The sequence below is a fragment of the Acomys minous genome (genome assembly GCF_964271855.1).
Source record: "Acomys minous genome assembly, chromosome: 13".
NCBI classification, from domain to species: domain Eukaryota; kingdom Metazoa; phylum Chordata; class Mammalia; order Rodentia; family Muridae; genus Acomys; species Acomys minous.
This window is the reverse complement of record NC_140495.1, coordinates 1,629,554-1,649,722: the sequence shown is the minus strand read 5'-3', so window position 1 is coordinate 1,649,722 and position 20,169 is coordinate 1,629,554. Positions and strand designations below refer to the sequence as shown.

The 20,169-nt window shown below is 46.0% G+C and overlaps 1 protein-coding gene across 10 annotated transcripts in view; it reads left to right on the top strand.

Moving 5' to 3' along the window:
* TCAIM (T cell activation inhibitor, mitochondrial) overlaps positions 1-20,169 on the top strand; it is a 39,760-nt gene that overhangs the window by 8,676 nt on the left and 10,915 nt on the right. For 3 of the 10 annotated variants that reach the window (XR_014773994.1, XR_014773995.1, XM_084754784.1), the window contains exons 3-10: positions 1,878-2,034; positions 9,006-9,258; positions 11,205-11,327; positions 13,441-13,538; positions 13,685-13,776; positions 14,859-15,091; positions 16,655-16,786; positions 17,794-18,048. Coding sequence is in view for 8 of the 10 variants with exons in the window: in XM_084754784.1 (XP_084610910.1) it covers positions 1,878-2,034; positions 9,006-9,258; positions 11,205-11,327; positions 13,441-13,538; positions 13,685-13,776; positions 14,859-15,091; positions 16,655-16,786; positions 17,794-18,031 (1,326 nt within the window). In the remaining 2 variants the exon portion in view is untranslated. The other 7 variants (XM_084754785.1, XM_084754783.1, XM_084754782.1 and 4 more) reach the window with 5 other exon arrangements.

Sequence of the window (20,169 nt, the reverse complement as noted above, 5' to 3'; positions counted from 1 at the left end):
AGGAGTGTGTGGTGCAGGGCGCCAAGCTCTAGCCTGTTTGTTTTGCTTTGTTTGTTTGAGAGTGTCTCGCTGTGTAAATCAGCCATGGCCTCAACGTCCAACTCCAAAAGGCTGGGGCTGGATGTGAGGGTAAGAAATCCCCTGTGGCATCTGGCATCCGTAGATGATCCATCCGACTGCTTGGGAGATAGAGTCCTCGCTCCCGTCCACCTTCTGTACCTCCCTCCAGGTTCTCAGATCCAGGGAGACTGTTTGATGCTCCCCGACCAGAACCGCCAACACACACTGGAGGCCCAGATGCTGGGGTTCAGGAGTCACCCCTGTATGAAACAAGGTTTGGCCGCAGTGGCAGGAGTGTGCCAACCTGTCTGGGGAGGTTCCTGACCAGACATTGTGTGCAGGAAGAGATTTAAATAATGAAAAGCAGTTGTTCCTGCCAGCATGACCAGCAACAGCTCCAGGCCAGCCAGGGCTGTACAGTGAGGCTGTTGGGTCCTGGCCTGCTGGAAAAATCGAATCAGGGTTTACCTGAAAGAGGGAGTGCAGATTGAAGGTAGAATACAGAGACGCGAGAAATAACGAATCAAGTCAGGAAATTTCTAATCAAGATTCCCTTTAATGCAGACGAGTCAGACTTTATACAGTAAGGTCAATAGGATCTGTTCTGATCCCTCTCTCCCTAGCTCCCAAGGCAAGGAGAACACAGCAGCCTGACTAGCTCTGTGTAAGAACTTCCTTAACCCTCCAGGTGCTTCTCGGTAGGGACTTCCCTACTTCTTTCAAAGATGAATAGTCCAAGGATGGCCTGGAACACAAAGACCTCCTCCGGCAGAGCTCAGCAGCTGAAAGGTCACAGCGTGCAGCCTAAGTATGGGATTTCTGACTTGGCAGATTCTGGCATGGCCCCCACAGGAGGCCATATAGGCTTAGAAGTTGCAGCTTTATAGCACTGTGGAGACTCAGGCTTACAGACCTTAAACTCGGTTCAAGGCCATCCTAGACTTAATAGAGACACTTTAAAAAGTATGTCCAGAAAGATGGTTCCACCAGGAAGGCATTTTTCTGACACGGTGGTCAACCCGAGTTCAGTCTCTAGAATCCACATGGTGGAAAGAATGAATTCTGGGACATTGTTCCTTGACCTCCACATATATGCTGTAATAGGCACCCAACACTACCGTGCACACTTAGACACACACAAATTTAAAATATTAAATGTGTATGTGCATATGTATATATGTATGTATGGTTTTTCTCCTTTTTTCTATAGGAATGTATCTCAATTGTCTATCATGAGGTGCTACTGCATATAATAGATGCGCGATGCAATCACTAGTGCTGCTTTGAGGTAGCAGCTTTAACCCCGTTACCATGATGCTCACATGATTGCGTGCGCTGTGTCTCGCCCTCAGCACCTATCTGCTGCACGCTGTATGACGTGGAGCTAACCTTTCCTCTTACCAACAATCCGAAATCCCAATGTTTCTTTAAGTATTTATTTTATGTTCAGTTGTGTGTCTGTGTTGGGGTGAGTGAGACCAGGTGCCATGGAGGCCAGAAGAGGGCATTGGGTCCCTGGAGCTGTAGGTGCACGCGGTTGTGAGCTGCCGTGTGGGTGCTGGGAACTGAACCGTGACACTGTCTGTCTAGCTCAACTTTTCTTTCTTTTTTTTTTTTTTTTTTTTTTTTTGAGGCTGGCCTCAGACTCACAGAGATCCGCCCACCTCTGCCTCCTGAGCGCTGGGATTGAAGGCGTGCACTACCACTCTTGGGTCCCCCAACATTTTTATCAGTAGATTCATATCTTCAATATACTTAAAGATAACATGTAATTTCTTCTTTATTCACATGTAAATATCCTTTATATTTTTTCCTAGGAAGTCAATGAAAATTCTCTTAAGAGATTAAATGTCTACTTAGAAAATCTCCAGAAACCAGGCTTCAAGTCTCTGAAACCAACTCAGCTTACATTTTATATAAGGGAAAAAACAACCCAGAGCTGCTCTGAAGGCCAGGAGCCTGTCAGTACTGCCGGTAGGTTGTTTTCTTTCTGTGGTGAACCCTGCCAGCTTTGTGTGAAAAGTGTTCATTAACCCTGACTTGGCCAGAATACCTTTGGATTAAATCCTTCATTATTGAAAAATATCATGGTTTGATTCTGTTCCCAGCTGCATGTGTTTAAACAATTGTTTCCTGAAGTATTCCAGCCAAGTGTTGGGGTACGTGCCTTAAGCAAAAGCAGAGGCAGAGGCAGGCAGATCTCTGTGCATCTGAAGCCAGCCTGGTCTACAGAGTGAGTTCTAGGCCAGCCATGATCGTGTAAACTGTATAGTGAGAACTTGTCTCAGAACAGCAACAGAAACCCTGAAGTATTCCGGTGTTGGTCTGAGTGTTAGGCATGTCTCTGAAATCTACAGTGTTCCTTCTGTTCTGTCCCGGTGAGGGGGATGTGACCTAGTGACATCTGCCTACCAGTCAGAGAGGCCCCAAACAGATGCCCACCTTTCAGAGAGACCCCAGACAGATGCCTACCTGTCAGAGAGAGAGGCCCCAGACATCTGCTCACCTGTCAGAGAGGCCCCAGACATCTGCCCACCTGTCAGAGAGGCCCCAGACATCTGTCCACCTTTCAGAGAGGTTCCAGACAGATGCCCACCTGTCAGAGAGGGCCCCAGATAGATGCCCCCCTCTCAGAGAGGCCCCAGACGGATGCCCACCTGTCAGAGAGGCCCGACAGATGCCCCCCTGTCAGAGAGCCCCCAGATGGATGCCCCCCTGTCAGAGAGGCCCCAGACGGATACCCCCCTGTCGGAGAGGCCCCAGACGGATGCCCACCTGTCAGAGAGGCCCCAGATGGAGGGAGGCTTTGAACTCAAGCCCCTGATCTCCACCCCGTGCTGCTCCTGCACAGCCTTCTTTGCAAGCACCTACTGCGACCTAGTGTATTGGGTTGCAGTGAGGCTGACAGCCAGGACCTGTGGCCCCAGTCCTTGGGGTGCTGACCAAGAAGACTGAGTTTGAAGCCAGTCTGGCTTGTCACAAGACTCTGTCTCAAAAACACACACACACACACAAAAAAAAAAAAAACCAAAAAACAAAAAAACAAAAACAAAAAACCTGTGAAGAGCTGCATATGTTTGTTGTCATGCTCTGTCCCTAGCACTCAGGAGGCTAAGGCAGGAAAATTACTACCAGTCGGAGGATAGTCTGGGCTACATAACAAGACCCTATTTTTGTTGTTGTTGTTGTTGTTTTTGTTTTACAAGACCCTATCTTAAAGAAAGAAAAAGCCAGGCTTAGTGGCACACACCCTTATCCTAGCACTCAGGGAGGTGGAGGCAGAAGCAAGCGGATCTCTGAGATTGAGTCTAGCCCGATCTACAAAGTGAGTCCAGGACAGCCAAGGCTACACAAAGAAACCCTGTATCAAAAAATAAAAAGAGAAAGAGACAGACAGGCAGAAGAAAAACCTAGCAAGAACAGCCAGGGACACAAAAACCTGTCTTGAAAAACAAAAAATAACAAAACAAAACAAAAAAAGATTTAAAAGCTTACCCCTTTTGTTATCGTTGAGGAAATAACTTTCTTTTTAAAAGACTTGCATAGGCCTTGAAACATAAGAGAATACGTACAATTCTGCCTGTGACTCCTGACTCAGTCTTTGGTTATTAAAACGAGAGTTGCAGTAGTTTGTAGAAAACCCTCATAGTACCTCAGGACCTCAGATGGGAAGGAAAGGCTCTGCCACAAGAACAGGAGAAATCCCATGATCAGGAATGTGGTTTTCCCAGGTGACGCTCATCCAATGAGTCTGAGTGTGCTGGTCCTGTCATTTCCCCAAATTCAGGAAACCAACCACATAATTAGTGGTGCATTCACAGTCTCCCTTAAATGAATAAAAAACAAAAAACAACCCAAAACCTCTGTTTTCTGTTAAAGGCGGCTTCCTGTCCACTCTCTCTATTTTCTCTTGTCTTTTATTTTACCAGGGAAAATAAACAGTCACAAATTCCTTTTCTCAGCAGTTTCTCCGTCTTTTGTCTTTTGTTGTTAGAGGAGTCTTATTTTTTGGCTTTCTCTTCATGACAGAGATTGACAGTGACAAAATTTGAAAGTCATATTTCTTAAACTTTTTGGGGGGGGGGTTGGGTATCAACTTACTGTGTATCCACAAATTCACAGAGCTCTGCCTGTTCTGCCCCAGGCACTGGGACTCCTGGTGTTGGCCACCATGCCCGACTTTCTGTAGCTTTTTGATCTTATTGTAAGTGAGGATGCAGTGGTCCATTGAGCCACACCACTTGGTGGGGAGAAAGAAAGGTTTATTGGGGACCAAGTTGCCAGGGCTGTCTCTGGGCAGGGAGGGATGCAACAAGAGCGTTTTATACAGCAGTCAGCAGGTGGGGCCTTTGGGTTGATGCAGGCTGTTGAGATAAACTGGGAACTAGATGCCCGTGCCCTGGGTGCTTGACCTTTGGGGCCGACTGAGAGCGAGGTCCTTGTAGATGTAGACCTGCCTTAAAGGACCCTGAGGAGTGTAGAGGGTAGCTTCTGCTAGGCAGCCACAGCCCTCCTCTCCCTGGTCAGGGTCCTTCTGACTAAGACACCTGACTAAGACCAGCACTGCCGTTTGGGGACCACTTTGGACCTAACACTTATAAAGTTAAATTGTTTCTTCAATCCTGAATTTTCATTAACAGCTTGAAATGACTAAGATTGACCTTTTATTCCTGTCAGTGTCGTATGTATACAGTGCATGTCGGTCACCCCCGCCCTCCTGCTCCCACACGGCCTGTTCTTGACAAGCCTTTCTGCCTCCATGCCTTTTTACTTCTGCTTTCTTGGGGCATTTTGTTTACTTTCATGTCAATACAATACATTAACTTCCTAAAGACCTAAATCATTTTTCCAGCTCTAGGTTCTTTTGGTCCAAGAGGAAGTAAACGTTATTATCTGAGTGGGCATTAGAGCAAGTTAGACTCACTAAGAACGTCTGTGAATTAATGCTTAGACAAGCAGCTGTAGTGAGCCTGCCTTAGCAAAGGCCAGAAATCCTCTCCTGTCAGCTGAGGGTTAACTAAACCTCTTCATAGCAAGAATAGGTAAATAGAGAATTCAGTTACAAATGGGAAAAGAAAGCATGATTTTAAAGGATAGTATTAATATGTAAAGCATTTATACACCAGAAGAAATCAGGCTATCTCCCTTACAAAACGGACTGTAACTCAGATAACAATAAAAAGCAAACAAATGACCAGGTGCTGTCCTGCCCAGTGATGACCTTTTTACACTGATGATGGTTGTCCATGGTAAGAGTGCTTCTGCAGGCCAGGCGTGGTGGCACACACCTTCCATCCCACACTGGGAGGCAGAGGCAGAGGATCTGGTGAGTTTGAGGCCAGCCTGCTCTGCATAGTAAGTTCCAGATCAGAGCTACATGGGGAGACGCTGTCGTCTCAAAAGAGAGAGTAGGGGGAGGGGGTCTGGTTCATAAATGTACAAACTTTTCCTTTTAACTGCTAGGGATTGAACCTAGTGTCTCACACACATTAGACAAGCAGTATTATTGATGTGTGTGGTATTATATTTTATTTTTCAAGACAAGGTTTCTCTGTGTAACAGCACTGCTTTCCTGGAAGTCACTGTGTAGACCAGACTGGCCTCAAGCTCACCTGCCTCTGCTTCCTGAGTGCTGAGATTAAAGTTTTGTGCCCAATAAGATTTAATTATTTTTTAGGTGAATACTTGCCCAGCAGGTATGTCTGGGTACCACATGCATGCTTGGTGCCCGAGGTCAGAAGAGCCCGTCAGACGCCGGCACTGGAGTTGCAGATTGTTGTCAGCTACTATGTGGGGCTGAGAATCGAACCCAACTTCTCTACAAGAGCTCTGCAGCTCTCTCCCCAACCCTGCCTTTTAAAAGCTGAGTCTCACTGTATGTCCCTGGCTGGCCTGGAACTTGATGTAGACCAAATTGCCTCTGACAGAGAGTCTCCCAGCTTCTGCCTCCTGAATGCTGGGTGTGTTCCTATTAAGCTCTCAAGTCCAAGCTGCTTCCTCCTTGCCTTCATGGAAAAAGTTAGAATTTTTCTTTTTCTCCCGCCATTAGTCCTCACCTTACCATCAAATGATCCTGTTAAGAAAAATGTCTTATTTTACATGTTCTGCGTTGTGTATGAATGTGTCAAGCAGAGTACATCTACAAGAATGAGTTAAGCTCTGACTCTTATTAAGAATACACATCTGGAGGCTGGAGAGATGGCTCAGTGGCTAAGAACACAGGCTGCAGCACCCACATGGCGGCTCACAGCTGTCTGCAAGTCTAGTTCCAGGGGACCCAACACCCTCATACTGACATACATGCAGGCAAAACACCATGGCACATGAAATTAAAAATTAAATAAATTATTTTTTAAAATAATTCACATCTTAGGAATGTTGAGGAGATAGCTCAGTCAGCAGAGTGCTTACCATACAAGAGTCAGGACCCGAACTCAGCCTCCAGCACCCGCATAGAAGCCAGCTGTGGTAGCATGCCTGTCATCCCAGCACGAGAGCTAACAGGAGCATCCCGGGAGCCCGCTAGCCAACCAGCTTCACCTAAGGGATCACCCAGCTCCCTCAAAATAAGGTGGACAATGGCAGAAGAGCAATGCCTGAGGTTGACGTTGACCTTCCCAAGCATTCCCATACGCAGACTCGAAGGGACACGAAAGGAAGACAAGCGAAGCACATTCAAATCTCACATGAGAAGTGAAAACTACTTTCCAGCCTGCAACTGTTGGAAGTGACAGAGATGTCACGCTGTGCTTATTAAGTTGACTAGCATGTAGCTGCTGAAGAGAGTAAGGCTCATATAGATGTGGAAGACAGTGAGAGCCAAGACCACCAGCCCAAGCTTTGTTTTCTGTTAGACAGGGCTATCTCCCTAAAGCCGGGTGTAATAACAGCACTGAACACAGGAGAAAGTGGGGGTTTTGTAGCCCCCTCCCAAAATGCAAGGCTCGAGGGATTTGTGATTATATAGGAAGTTGACTGAACATCTCAGACTGACTTGGCAGAACATTTGTCAGGGTGGAGGGTGTGAGACATGTCAAACTCTGGAAAGTGGGTCAGGCACAGCCAAACTCAAGTCTTACAGACAGCAAGGATGAACTTATTTTGACTTTGTAACAAGATGGCTTTTCCTCTTCAGATGGAGTCAGGCCGCCCATCAAAGGACCACCGTGCTAAGTGGCAAAGGCTCAGACTAATAGACCCATAATGATACTGTCTTTACTAAAAGGAACAATTTAAAATGAGTGAGTGTGTATTTATAGACACACATAAGCATTGTGTCCTATGTAGCTCAGGGACGCGTATAGAAAAGGTTTAGACCAGCACTGTCCCAGAGCTGGTGTGAGGGAAGCAAGTGTTCCACAGATGACCTCTCGGGCAGAGCAGGCACTGGCCGTGTGACAATCGAGTTCATGTGATCATGAGATTCTGAGTTTTATTCACGGTGGTGGTGGTGGTGGTGGTGATTGTGGGCTCGGGAAGGTTGGTTTCATTGTTTTGAGGAAAAGTTGCTTAGATAGCCCAGGCTGGCCTGAAACTCACCATGTAGCCAAGGATAGCCTTCACCAGGAGCTGGAATTACAAGCCTGCACCACCATGCCCAGCTTAGTTTTAGTTATTTAATTTCACAGTGAGTGCCCACATATGTGTGGGTAGGTAGCTCCATGACTGCATGTAATTTAGCTGTGAGTGCCCACGTGTGTGTGGTAGGTAGCTCCATGATTACTACATGCTGTTGGAAGACTATATGCTGACTATTAGCAGGGGTTATGTCTAGTAAAGGTTTGAGGTTATTCGCCTATTAGTAGACTTTTACACGTGGGGCCTGTGGGTAGGAGGGTGGGGTGAGAAACTCACAGTGAGCATGTGTTTATAAAGGTTTTGTAGCTCAAAGTGATAGCATGCGCCTTTAATCCCATCACTCAGGAGGTGGAGAAGCAAGCACATCTCTGTGAGCTCTAGGCCAGCCAGGGCTACATACTGAGACCTTGTCTAAAAAGTAACAATACTTGGGACTGGAGAGATGGCTTAGCAGTTGAGAGCACTGACTGCTTTTCCAAAGGACCTGGGTTCAATTCCCAGCACCCACATGGCAGCTCACAACTGTCTATAACTCCAAGATCTGACACCCTCATACAGACATACGTGCAGGCAAAACACCAATGCACATAAAATAAAAATAATTTTTTAAAAAAGTAACACTACTTGGCAGAATATTTTTTGTCAGGGCTATGAATCACACTGGGGCCTGACATGTTCTAGACAAGAACTCTGCCACTAAACTCTGTCCCCAGCTCCCTCGTGCAGTTCTCAAGCTACTCTTTAAAAGCTGGGCTAGAGATGGCGAGTGCTGGAGAGCGCTGGCTGCTCTTCCCGCACACCTGGTCCCGTTCCCAGCACCCGCAGGACAGGTCACAGCCCCTCTGTGACTCTAGTTCCAAGGGTCATCTTACCTTCTTCTGGCATACATGCGATGCGCAGACATACATGTGGACATACATATATACACACACATAAAATTTTAATTAAAACAATTTTTTAAAAAGATGAGCTTCTGTGACCACTAACAGTAGGTAGATAGCCTGGACCTTCCCCTGGCGTGCACTGCCAGTGCAGGTGTCCCCGAGCGCTTTCTCTGCACTAGGAACCCTGTGATGGACATGGGAGCACCCCCTCCCTTCAGCACTGAGAACAGTGTGCACCCCTTCTCGGCTGGGATGGGCGCTCACCGGTGCCAGCCTAGAAAGGAGCCCGTGAGGCTGAAGTAGGCTGTAGAGTTTGGAAGAGGAAGTGTTTTCCCGTTTGCTGATGATTTACAAATGGGGAGATTTTAATGGGTAATAAAATGTTTTTAAAGATTCTGATTTTATAATTGTTTCATGAAAAATGATTCTAAGGTAAAACAAGTAATCACCTGTATTAATTGTCTGGGGAATTATATTCTCTAGGATTTCGAGCAGTCAGATTTACTTTGCACACCAGCGATCTGCTAAGCACAGTGTTGTATATTCTCAACTCCTGCAGTTTGTCTGTTGAACACGTTCAAGGCTTGAACACTCGTGTGCACTCGCAGCCTCTCAGGGGCGCCGCGGCGAGTCCCGACAGACCCATCAAGTGGCACAAGTCCTATTACTGCTACACTGGGTTCAGGGACCCTGATGAGGACCTTGAACATGTCTCAAGAGTGGAGACAACCCTAACGTAAGTAAAAGGTTTTATTTAAACAGCCTCGTATAATTTATGTTTAAATACACTTCTGGTTTTTCAGGAAAATAAATTTCAGTAATATATTTGATGGAGAAGCCATGAGAAAATATATTTCATATTTCTTGCTTAAAGTTGCAAAAATCACTTCCAATTTGTGTTACTGCTTAATACCAAATACATGCAAAATATTTTAGTTTTTAAAATCAGTTCTTTACACATTAGACTTTGGCAGTCTATTTGGAAAGTTCAGAGGTAACTCACTTTAATAGTCCACACTTACAGAAAAGCACGCCAGGTGTGGAAGCACATGACTGTAACCCCAGCCTTTGGAAAGTAGTTAGGAAGGTGACAAGATCACGGCAGGCCCCTCTGGAGGGAGTGCATAATGAATCCCTGTCCCAGGGTAAACAGAAAGTCAGATAGCTTTGTAAATTATCATCTTGAGTAGATGATTGAAAAGGAATGTTTTCACTGACACTGTAATCCCAGCACTGGGGAGGCTGAGGCAGGCGGATCACTGTGAGTTCAAGGCCAGCCTGGTCTACAAAGTGAGTCCAGGACAGCCAAGGCTACACAGAGAAACCCTGTCTCAAAAAACCAAAACAAACAAAGAACAAAAAAGAAAAGGAATGTTTTCAATTATAAAATCCAGATGTGGGTAAGGTCAGTAGTGCTTTCCTTTCATTTTAGCATTGGGCTACATAATAAAACCCTGTCTAAAAAAAAGAAATGAAATATTTAGCTTACTTTGTTTAGTAAGCTGCCATTAATGTTTTGATAACTATGGGCTTTGTCCTTGTTTTTTTGATTGGGACAGATGTTCAAATTGTAAAGTATGGAAAGTACAATATGAGCCCATTTTTAATAAAATATATTTTGCAAAGTAAAAGGATAAATAAAATTTTCAAAATTTGTTGTTGTGATTTTGCTTTATTTCTTTGTTTTCTTTTTTGTTGTTTTTGTTTTGTTCTTTTGAGACAGGGTCTCTCTGTGTAGCCTCAGCTGTCCTGGACTCACTTTGTAGACCAGGCTGGCCTTGAACTCACAGAGATCCGCCTGCCTCTGCCTCCCGAGTGCTGGGATTACAGGCGTGCGCCACCACACCTGGGTACATGTTTGTAATTTCAGTACTCTGCAGCGCAAGGCAGCTGGGTCTCAGGGTAGAATCCACAAGCAGTTTTGAAACTCCTTCCTCGGGGCGTGTCCCCTCAGTGTGTGTGTGTCACAGCTGTGCCTCCTTCCTCGGGGCGTGTCCCCTCAGTGTGTGTGTCTCACAGCTGTGCCTCCTTCCTCGGGGCGTGTCCCCTCAGTGTGTGTGTCACAGCTGTGTACCGCCATGTTTGCACATCTGCTTCGTGGTTCTCAGTTGTACCCTCACCTGTCGTGTGACTGTGCAGAGTGAAGAGCTAATGAGACAGGGCTGTGCCCCCGTCAACAGTAAAAGACTTAGAAGAACCTTCACATTCTCCATCGTTTCATGTCTAGAATTAGTGACAGGTTTGATCCAATTAAAGTTTAATTTTTTCAGTTCTTAAACAAGTTGCCATAACAGTAACATGAGTGAGCAGGGCTTGTGAGACAGAGTAAAGGCCTAAGCCAGGCAGCGGTGGCCCTGGGGAGACAGAGGCAGGCAGGCCTCTGAGTTCAAGGCCAGCCTTGTCTGCCATGTGAGTCCAGGACAGCCAGGGCTCTGTTGCGTAGAGACCCAAGAAGAAGGTCTGATAGAAAACTCAGTTAACAGTGGGCTGCTCCTAGTGTGCATTTTGGGCTGTGGGTTTGGTTTTTGTGTTTTTGTGTTTGTATTTTTGGCTGCGAGTCTGGGGATAAAGCAAGGCCTCTCTTGCTCTAGGCGTGCGCTCTGCCGCTGACCCCATCCCCAGCCACATGGGTGTTGTGTTGGTGGAAATGAATGAAAGTGCTTCTCTCTGTTTGGGGTCTAGGTCCTGGCTAGGTAGCAATGAGAGGAGTGCTGTTAGAAAACTGAAGAGCAGTTTGCCACTTAGGAAGGAGCTGGATCGTCTGAAGAATGAGCTGTCTGACCTTCTGCAACTTTCAGATATCAGGTAATAAAGAAAATTTCCTAGTTGTCTTAGTCCTATTGCTGTGAAGAGACGCCATGACCAAGGCATTTTATAACAGAAAGCATCTAACCTGGGCTTTCTTACAGTTTCAGAGGTTAGTTCATGGCCGTCATGGAGGGAGCATGGCAGCACTCAGGCAGGCGTGGTGCTGGAGCAGGAGCTGAGAGCTTAGATGCTGAGACCACAACCATAGGCCTCACTAGGAAGGACCTGGGCTTTCAAACCTCAGAACCCTTCCCCAGTGGCACACTCCTCCAACAAGGCCATGCCTCCTAATCCTTCTCAAATAGTTCCAGCAACTGGTTAGTGACCAGCCATCCAAATGCATGAGCCTATGGAGGAGGCCAGTCTCGTTCGGCCGGATGCAGTGGTGACATAGTGCTTCCTAACACACTGGGCTATGGGTCTCATCCCCAGCACCACAAAAACTGTGCATGGCGGTATGCACCTGGAATCACATCACTAAGGAAACAGACAGGATGATCAGAAGGCGGCCATGTGGCTACAAGACAGTAGTGAAAGTACAGGAGTTCCCTAGTGCTCGCACGTGCTAGTAGTCAGGTATTTGGCTCTTTAATTTCTCTGACAATCCAATATTCAATTGTCATTTTGTGAATATAATCAAATGAATTTGTAAGAACACTATGGTGAATTTTTGTTTAAAACACAGAAGTAAGTTTTAATTTCTGATATTTTGGGCATAATAGTTGAAGTTTTATTACATTTATTTATTTGTATGTGTGCATGCACATGCCACAGTATACGTATGTGTGTGTCTGTGTAATGCCAGGGACTGAGCTCAGGTATTTGCACAAAATTATGCTCTAGAATCAAGCTCTACTCCAAAGCTCCATCCTCTGTTTTACATCTTTGCACACAATGGCACATTTGCCGTGCTTCGTGCACACAGTGGCACACTTACAGTGCTTTGTGCCCCTGTGTCGTAGTCACTGTGGCTGTGAAGAGACACGGTGACCAAGGCAGCTCTTAGGAAAGAAAGCGTTTAACTGGGGCTGGCTTACAGTTTCAGAGCTTCACTTCATCACCGTCACGGTGACAGGGAGCGTGGCAGCACACAGGCAGACACCAGGTGACAGGGGGCGTGGCAGCACACAGGCAGACACCAGGTGACAGGGGGCGTGGCAGCACACAGGCAGACACCAGGTGACAGGGGGCGTGGCAGCACACAGGCAGACACCAGGTGACAGGGGGCGTGGCAGCACACAGGCAGACACCAGGGCTTTAAAACTTCAAAGCCCACCCCAGGGCCACATTTTCTCTAACAAGGCCATGTCTAATCATTTTGATCCTTTCTAATGTTGCCAATCAGCCGAGACTAAGCATTCAAATGAGCCTATGTGGCATTCTTATTCAAACACTGCACCTTTTTCTTTCTTTTATTCTATTATTTTTTTTTAATCTTTTTTTTTTAATCCATTATCACTTGGGGCTGGCAAGATGGCTCAGAGGTTGAAGGCACTTGCCACCAAACCTGTTGGTCACCTCCAGGTTCCCACATAAAGGTGGAAGGAGCGAATCATTTCCACAGAGTTCTCCGGCCTCCACACATGCTGTGGCACATAGACGTGTGCACCTGCACACATATGTCATGTACCCACACACAATAATAAAGTTAAGAGTTTATAAATCATCTTATACAAGTATTATATACTAGCACATGTCTAATTCCCAGGATCACCTCAGGGTCAGGTCTAGCCTGGGCTACTTAGATCATAGAGGTTTAAAAAAAAAATCTGACGAGATGATTTAATGGGTAAAAAGCGTTTAGTATGCAAGCTTAACAACTTGAGCTCAGCCCTTAGATCCTACAGTGGAAGGAGAGAACCAGATCCTGAGTGTGACCTCCAACCCCCGTGGGCCTGCTCACACACACATCACAGCCATAGAATAACAGGAATGTTCTTTTTTTGTTTAAAAGAGACAATAACCATCTTGGAAACATAAGATCAGTTAAAACATGACGTATGTCTGCTCAGGAAGAGCTGTTGACCTTTTCAGGACCAGGCGGTTGGGGTGAGAGCCTGTTCAGCCCTCCATTGTGCTGCTGCTAATGTGGTTGTGTTTGTTGGCTTAGGTGGCAGAGGGGCTGGGGAGTTGCCCATCGCTGTAGCCAGCTGCACAGTCTCAGCCGCCTAGCCCACCAGAACCTGGAGCCACTTCAGAATGCAAAAGGTAACTGTTGTCCACTGTTTCAGAACATCAGTTAGCTGCAGCACACATCCACTGTTTAATCCGAGTGTGTACACTGTTTACGTAATTATTCATCCAGTGTCACAAGGACAAGCTGGGCCTTAACCAAGGGTTTGTGTTTTACTCAGGATGCACCATCGTGTTCACAGACCGCTCTGGCGTGAGTGCGCTGGGCCACGTGATGCTGGGAACCATGGACGTCCACCATCACTGGACGAGAGTAAGGGCCTGCTTCCACACGCTTCTGCTATGTCACAAACTGCAGCATTTGAAAGCATAGCTCCGGTTTTCCAATCCCGTAATACCACATCGCTAGTACTTGAAAGTGAGGATAGCGTTCTTTAAATTTTTTATTTTGTGCGTGTGTCTGCATGTGTGTGCACAGAAGTCAGAGGACACTGTGGTAGTGGTTCTCTTTTTCCGTCCTGGGATCCAGGGGTGGAGTCCACACAGCACACGTGAGCAGGAGCTTCTACTCGTAGGCCCATCTCACAGGCGTGTTAGCTTTTAAAAATTACAAATAAAACAGGCATGAACAGTTTTTTCATTGTTATATTTTATTTTTAGACTTATTCATTTTATGTGTTAGTGCTTTGTCTGAGTACCGCATGTGCCTAGTTCATGAGGAGGTCAGGACAGGCCATGGGCTGCCCGGAAGCCAGAGTGACAGTTGTGAGCCGCTCTGTGGGTTAGGGACGGAACGCAGCAACAAGTGCTGCCTCTCCAGCCCTGAAGTGAATGTGTTTGTTTAGTTTGGTTTGGTTTTTATTTGTTTCTTTGTCTGTTTTAGAATGAATCTCACATGTAGCCCTAGCTGGACTAGAACCATGTGAATCAAACTGGACTGAAATTTGTAGCAATCCTCCTGCCTCAGCTTCCAGTGTCCTGGGATTACAGGTGTGAGCCACTGTGACACGGGAAATGCACTTTTCCTCTAGTGAGTAAATCCCTGGGTGGCGTTGCTGGCCTGTGTCCTTTCATCATGTCAAAGATAGTCATATCTTCAGCTTTGGCAAAAGCTTTTAATTGTGACACTCTAGTATATCTCACCTTAAGCTTAATTTGCATTAAATGATAAATGTTGGTAGCTATGTTTTTTATGGATTTTGGTTTGGGTTTTGGTTTTGTTGTTCAAGACAGGGTTTTACTCTGTAGCCCTGGCTGTCTTGGAACTCATGTAGACCAGGCTGGCCTCACTCACAGAGATCTGCCTGCCTCTGTGAGCGAATCAGTTCCATTTATTAGACTCCTAAAGTTATAGTAATATGAAACTAAATGTCTCTTTTTCCCCCAATACTATAGCTTTTTGAAAGTTTGCCAAGTTATTTTGACCTTCAGAGGAGAATGTCGGCCTTAGAGGACCAAATAAGCAATCTTCTTGGGGGCATCCAAGTGGTTTACATTGAGGAGTTGCAGCCAGCATTCACACTTGAGGAGTACTGCTCTCTCCTCGATGTGTTCTGTAACCGGCTGCTGAGAAGCCGGCCACCTTTGCACCCTCACAGTCTGAGAGGCCTGCAGATGATCCTCAGCAGGTGAGTGTCTGGAGCTGCATGGGGCGTGTGAACCTCAGTGCATCTCGCTGGGTTTGTTTCATTTTGTGGTTCTTATAAATCAAAAAAAAAATAATAATAATAATAGAAGAAATGAGAGGCTGGAGTGGTAGCTCAGTGGTTAGGGGCAGATACTCCATCTGTAGAGGATTCCAGTTCAGTTCCCAGGCCCCATGTCAGGCAGCTCCAGGGGAGCCAGTGCCTCTGATCTCCTCATGCACTGCATTCCCATGCAGACACAGACAGACACAGAGACTATATATCTATTTAGATGTATAATTTTTAAATGATTTTTAAAATGGAGGCCAGCTAGTACACACCTTTAATCCCAGTACGCAAGAGGCAGAAGCAGAGGACCGCTTATGAGTTCAAGGCCAGCATGAGCTAACAGGCGTAACCCTGTTGCTGTGGGAGGTTTCCCTCCCATTCCCAAGTCCCTGGAATAAAAAGTCTCACACGACTCAGTTATTATTGTACAAATACCTAGGCCATACAGCTAGGTTCTTCTCTAACCCTTTTATTCTAATCTTCAGTCTGCCACGTGGCTGGCTACCTGTCCTCAGGGACCCTGAGTCCATCGTCCTCACATCTTTCTTGCTGGCTGGATCTTGCACGCCTGGCTCTATCCCAGAATCCCTTCTGCCTGCCAGGTGCCCCGGCCATAGGTGTTTTAATTGACAGGTGCTGCATCCATACAATACACAAGAGATTCCTTCTACACCCTGTCTCAAAAACAAAAGACCGTCACTACTTGTCAAAAAAAATTGTGTTCACAGCCCTGTTCTGCATATGTCAAGAACCCAACCGAAGGACTGAAGAAAGAATTTCTAGAATAGTCTTTGAAGATCTAGCCACTGATAGAGAAGTCAGTCATATAGAAAAATGGGGTGTTAAGTCAGTTAACATTGTGTGTGCGCATGCATGTACTCTTTACCTGCACTTGGCCATGTATTTAAATGTAGCATCAAGTACACACAGACTCTTTGAAGTAGGTCACTGCCATGCGTCACACAGAACAGTGGATCATCCATCATCAGTATTGCTATCATTCTGAGGTGGATTTTTTTTCTTTCTCTCCTTTCCTTCTTCTTCTTCCTCTTCTTCTTCTTCTTCTTCTTCTTCTTCTTCTTCTTCTTCTTCTTCTTCTTCTTCTTTTTTTTTTTTTTCTGGCTCTTCTGGAATTCACTATATAGACCAGGCTGGCCTTCAACTCAGAGATCCACGTGTCTCTACCTCCCAAGTGCTGAGGTAAAAGGAATGTGCTACCACTGCCTGACTTAACATGTATTTTCTGATGATAACTTTTCAGTCACTTGAGATTAAAAAGCTTGTCACTGGGCACGGTGGCACATGCCTGTAATCCCAGCACTTGGGAGACAAAGACAGGTGAATTTTTGAGGTAGAGGCCAGCAAGATCTACAGAGTGAGTTCCAGAACAGCTAAGACTACACAGAGAAACTATGTTTGGGGGAAAAAAAAGAAGCAGCAGCAGCAGCATTGTGTGTTGAAGTGGTGCTGTTTGCCTGACTAGACGCTTCGTTTCAGTGACACATGCGCACCAAGCCTGCATGAGCTCGGGCACTTTAACATCCCAGCACTCTCGGACCCAGCAAGCTTCCAGGCCTTCATGAGGACCAAAGCCCAGCAGGCAAGGGAGAACACGACAAGAAGGGAGACGTAAGTCCTGCCCGTTTTCAAGAGGTTGAAGACCCTCTTTGGTGTGTGAGGGCCTGACTGTTAAGCAGATAACAAAGCATTTCTGCCTTTTAGCTATTTTATTCATGTGTAGGGTGTCGTGTCGTGTCAGTGAAAACCAAAACGGGCTTTGGACCCCTTGAAGCTGGAGTTACAGGTAGATTTGAGCCACCATGTAGGTGCTGGGATTTGAACTTGCATCTCTGGAAGAGCCACAACTGCTGAGCCATCTTCCTAACCTTACTGTATTTCAGTTTTAAAGTATAAATTGCTGTAGTTCATGAAGTAGTCCTGTTCTTTGTTGTTTGCAACTTTTCATCACTTGAGAACCAGTGGTTTCCTCCTCATAGGTGTTAACCTGCAGCACTGAGTCCACTATAGAGGAGAAAGGGTAGGAGTGGGTCCATAGGAAGGAACGGACAGACAGACAGACAGTGGGTTCACATGGTTGAGCAGGGAAGGAGTAGCAACTTAGGGCAGGCAGAGCCTGATCTCGCTTCCAAGCGAGGGTCACACTCCTGGTCTTTCTTCAGCGGCTAGGGGAGGTGTTTGAAAGCAGACAAAGCACCCAAACACATTAGAGACAATAAATCTCTGTAAGTTAGGAGTAAATTATATATTATTTTTACCTCATTGATGCTAAAAAGACTAATATATTTAGAGCTAAATGTGAAAATAAGTCAGTACTGGACTCAGGGTAATTCTTGGCTTGTCTTTTCACATAACTGGGGTGTGCCATCACCTCAACATTTAAGAATGTTTGTATTCAGCCGGGCATGGTGGCGCACGCCTTTAATCCCAGCACTCGGGAGGCAGAGGCGGGTGGATCTCTGTGAGTCCGAGGCCAGCCTGGTCTACAAAGCGAGTCCAGGACAGCCAGGGTTACACAGAGAGACCCTGTCTCGAAAAACAAAAAAACAAAAATAAAAAGAATGTTTGTATTCTATCTTTTATTTAGTCATAGCTTATGACAGTTCTTTATTTAATAGGTTAAAAGTTATTGAAAATGAATTGATAGAGGCTTCAACAAAGAAATTTTCTCTGGAGAAATTATATAAAGAGCCCAGCATTTCTAGTAGACAAATGGTGGATTGCTGTAAGAGGCTTCTAGAACAGTCGCTGCCTTATCTGCGTGGGATGCACCTCTGTGTGTCACATTTTTATTCTGTTATGCAAGATGGAGACCTGTGCATCCCATGGAATTGGAAGGAAGAAGTTATGAAGTAACACAGATATCTGAAGAAGTGAGAAAGTGTTGAATTTATTTAAACTCAGTTTGCCATAATGTTAATATTTACGTGTTAGAACAAAGTTTCTAACTGCTGCTATGAAACTGGGGTAGGTTTTTGTTTTTAGTGATTTTATGCTAAGTGACTTGTTTTTAAAAAGTTTTCTCTCTCGGCCGGGCGGTGGTGGTGCACGCCTTTAGCCCCATCACTCGGGAGGCAGAGGCAGGGGGATCGCTGTGAGTTCGAGGCCAGCCTGGTCTACAAAGTGAGTCCAGGACAGCCAAGGCTACACAGAAAAACTTTGTCTCAAAAAAAAAAAAAACAAAAAACAAACAAAAGTTTTATCAGCCGGGCGTGGTGGCGCACGCCTTTAATCCTAGCACTCGGGAGGCAGAGGCAGGCGGATCACTGTGAGTTCAAGGCCAGCCTGGTCTACAAAGTGAGTCCAGGACAGCCAGGGATACACAGAGAAACCCTGTCTCAAAAAACCAAAAAAAAAAAAAAAAAAAGTTTTATCTTCCTAGTCTTATAATACTGATGGCTAGGCAAAAAGATGTTAGAAGAAAAAAAGAAACTATTTTAAAGCTATGTAATAGAGGGTTCTGTAAGCGTTATATATTTTTATATGAGTGAATGTGCGCATATAAATTGGCCTCATTCAGTATAGCTCTTTATGAATAAAACTCATTTTTCACATGCAACATAATGCAGCATGCATCTTCATAATACAGTGGACAGTTGTCCAAAACACGTCATTGACGGGGAGCAGAGCTTAAATAACCAAATTTTGCTTAAGAGAAAGAAAATTTATATTTTTTAAAAAACAAACCTATTGAATATATGATATTAACACTGTCTGATACTGCTCTATTTACAGAGCAATTAAATACATGATTTCTTTACCAGTTAAAATATGAGTAGAGCATGTGCTGGGCAGGCACAGGCCCTGGCTCCACGGAGCACTAAGAGTGGGTCAGATGCAGTGTTGTCACGTAGCCTGAGGCCCCTGAAGAAGCTCCACCACTTCTGCAGCTCTGGCCTGGGTGAGCCTTGTGCGGTTCATCCTCAGAAACACAGCCTGCCTGCTCTGCTCTCTGGCATCTCCGGCACAGTCGGAGGCCTGCTGCACTTTTCCCCTGAGGAAGTCCAAGGAATTTTTCCCACAGTGCATTAGAACAAAGGAGATGCTAAAAATATATTTTTCATGTTTTGGACCTTTATAAGGCATCAGTTATTTAAACAGTTCAAAATAAGAACTGGTTTGTAAGAGGGTTGTTTAGCCATTGTTGCTTTTCATTCGTGCTGGTGTGACAAGTGCCGCTGTGCTTTCTCTACGAAGGAGTGCTCAAGCACAGCTTGAATCTCAGCACTTGGGAAACAGAGGCAGGTGGATCTCTGAGAGTTTGAAGGCAGCCTGGTCTACAGAGTGAGTTGCAGGACAGCAGGGCTGTTAGACACAGAGAAGCCTGTCTTTGTGGGGTGGTCCTCAAACATAGAACTTTCTGGAAGTTTGTTCGGATTGTGCCATTTCTACCATGAGCTGACGTAGACTCTTCTGTCACATATGTTGAACTGGATTTTTCTCAGAATAATAAACACCACCTTGTTGACCACAATGGTGCTTCCCATGGTTCCAGCTGCTTCAGACCTGTCCCCGCCTCAGAGAGCACAGACAGCCTCTGGTGCACAATGGTCTCCAAAGGTACCGGAGCTCTGCGCACAGCGGACCCCACGCACACTCAGGAGAGCCGGGCCAGGCCCTCAGCTCCAGGCTGTTCCCAGCATGGCTACAGAGCCCTCTTCCTTCCCCCGCCCTTTAAAGGCCCCTCTGCGCCCAGGAGAGAGGGGAACATCTGAGAAGTGGGCAAGATGAAGGGCAGGGCCAGTTCACTCCTGTACTGAGGACTGAGTGCACACCAGCCAGAGGGTCTTCACTGGGGGGCAGGGCAGGCCCTGTGGTGCTGGCTTACTCTGTAGGGGAGCTGGAAGCCCACTGGGGGGAGACAGCCTGTGCTGCTCAGCACCTCACTGTTGAGGTCACTTGATGGCATCAAGGGCAGCCCTGCCCCAGGATCAAGCCCTGAGTGCACAGCCCGGGCCCACCACACTGACAGTGAAGTCCCGCCTCCTGCAGGG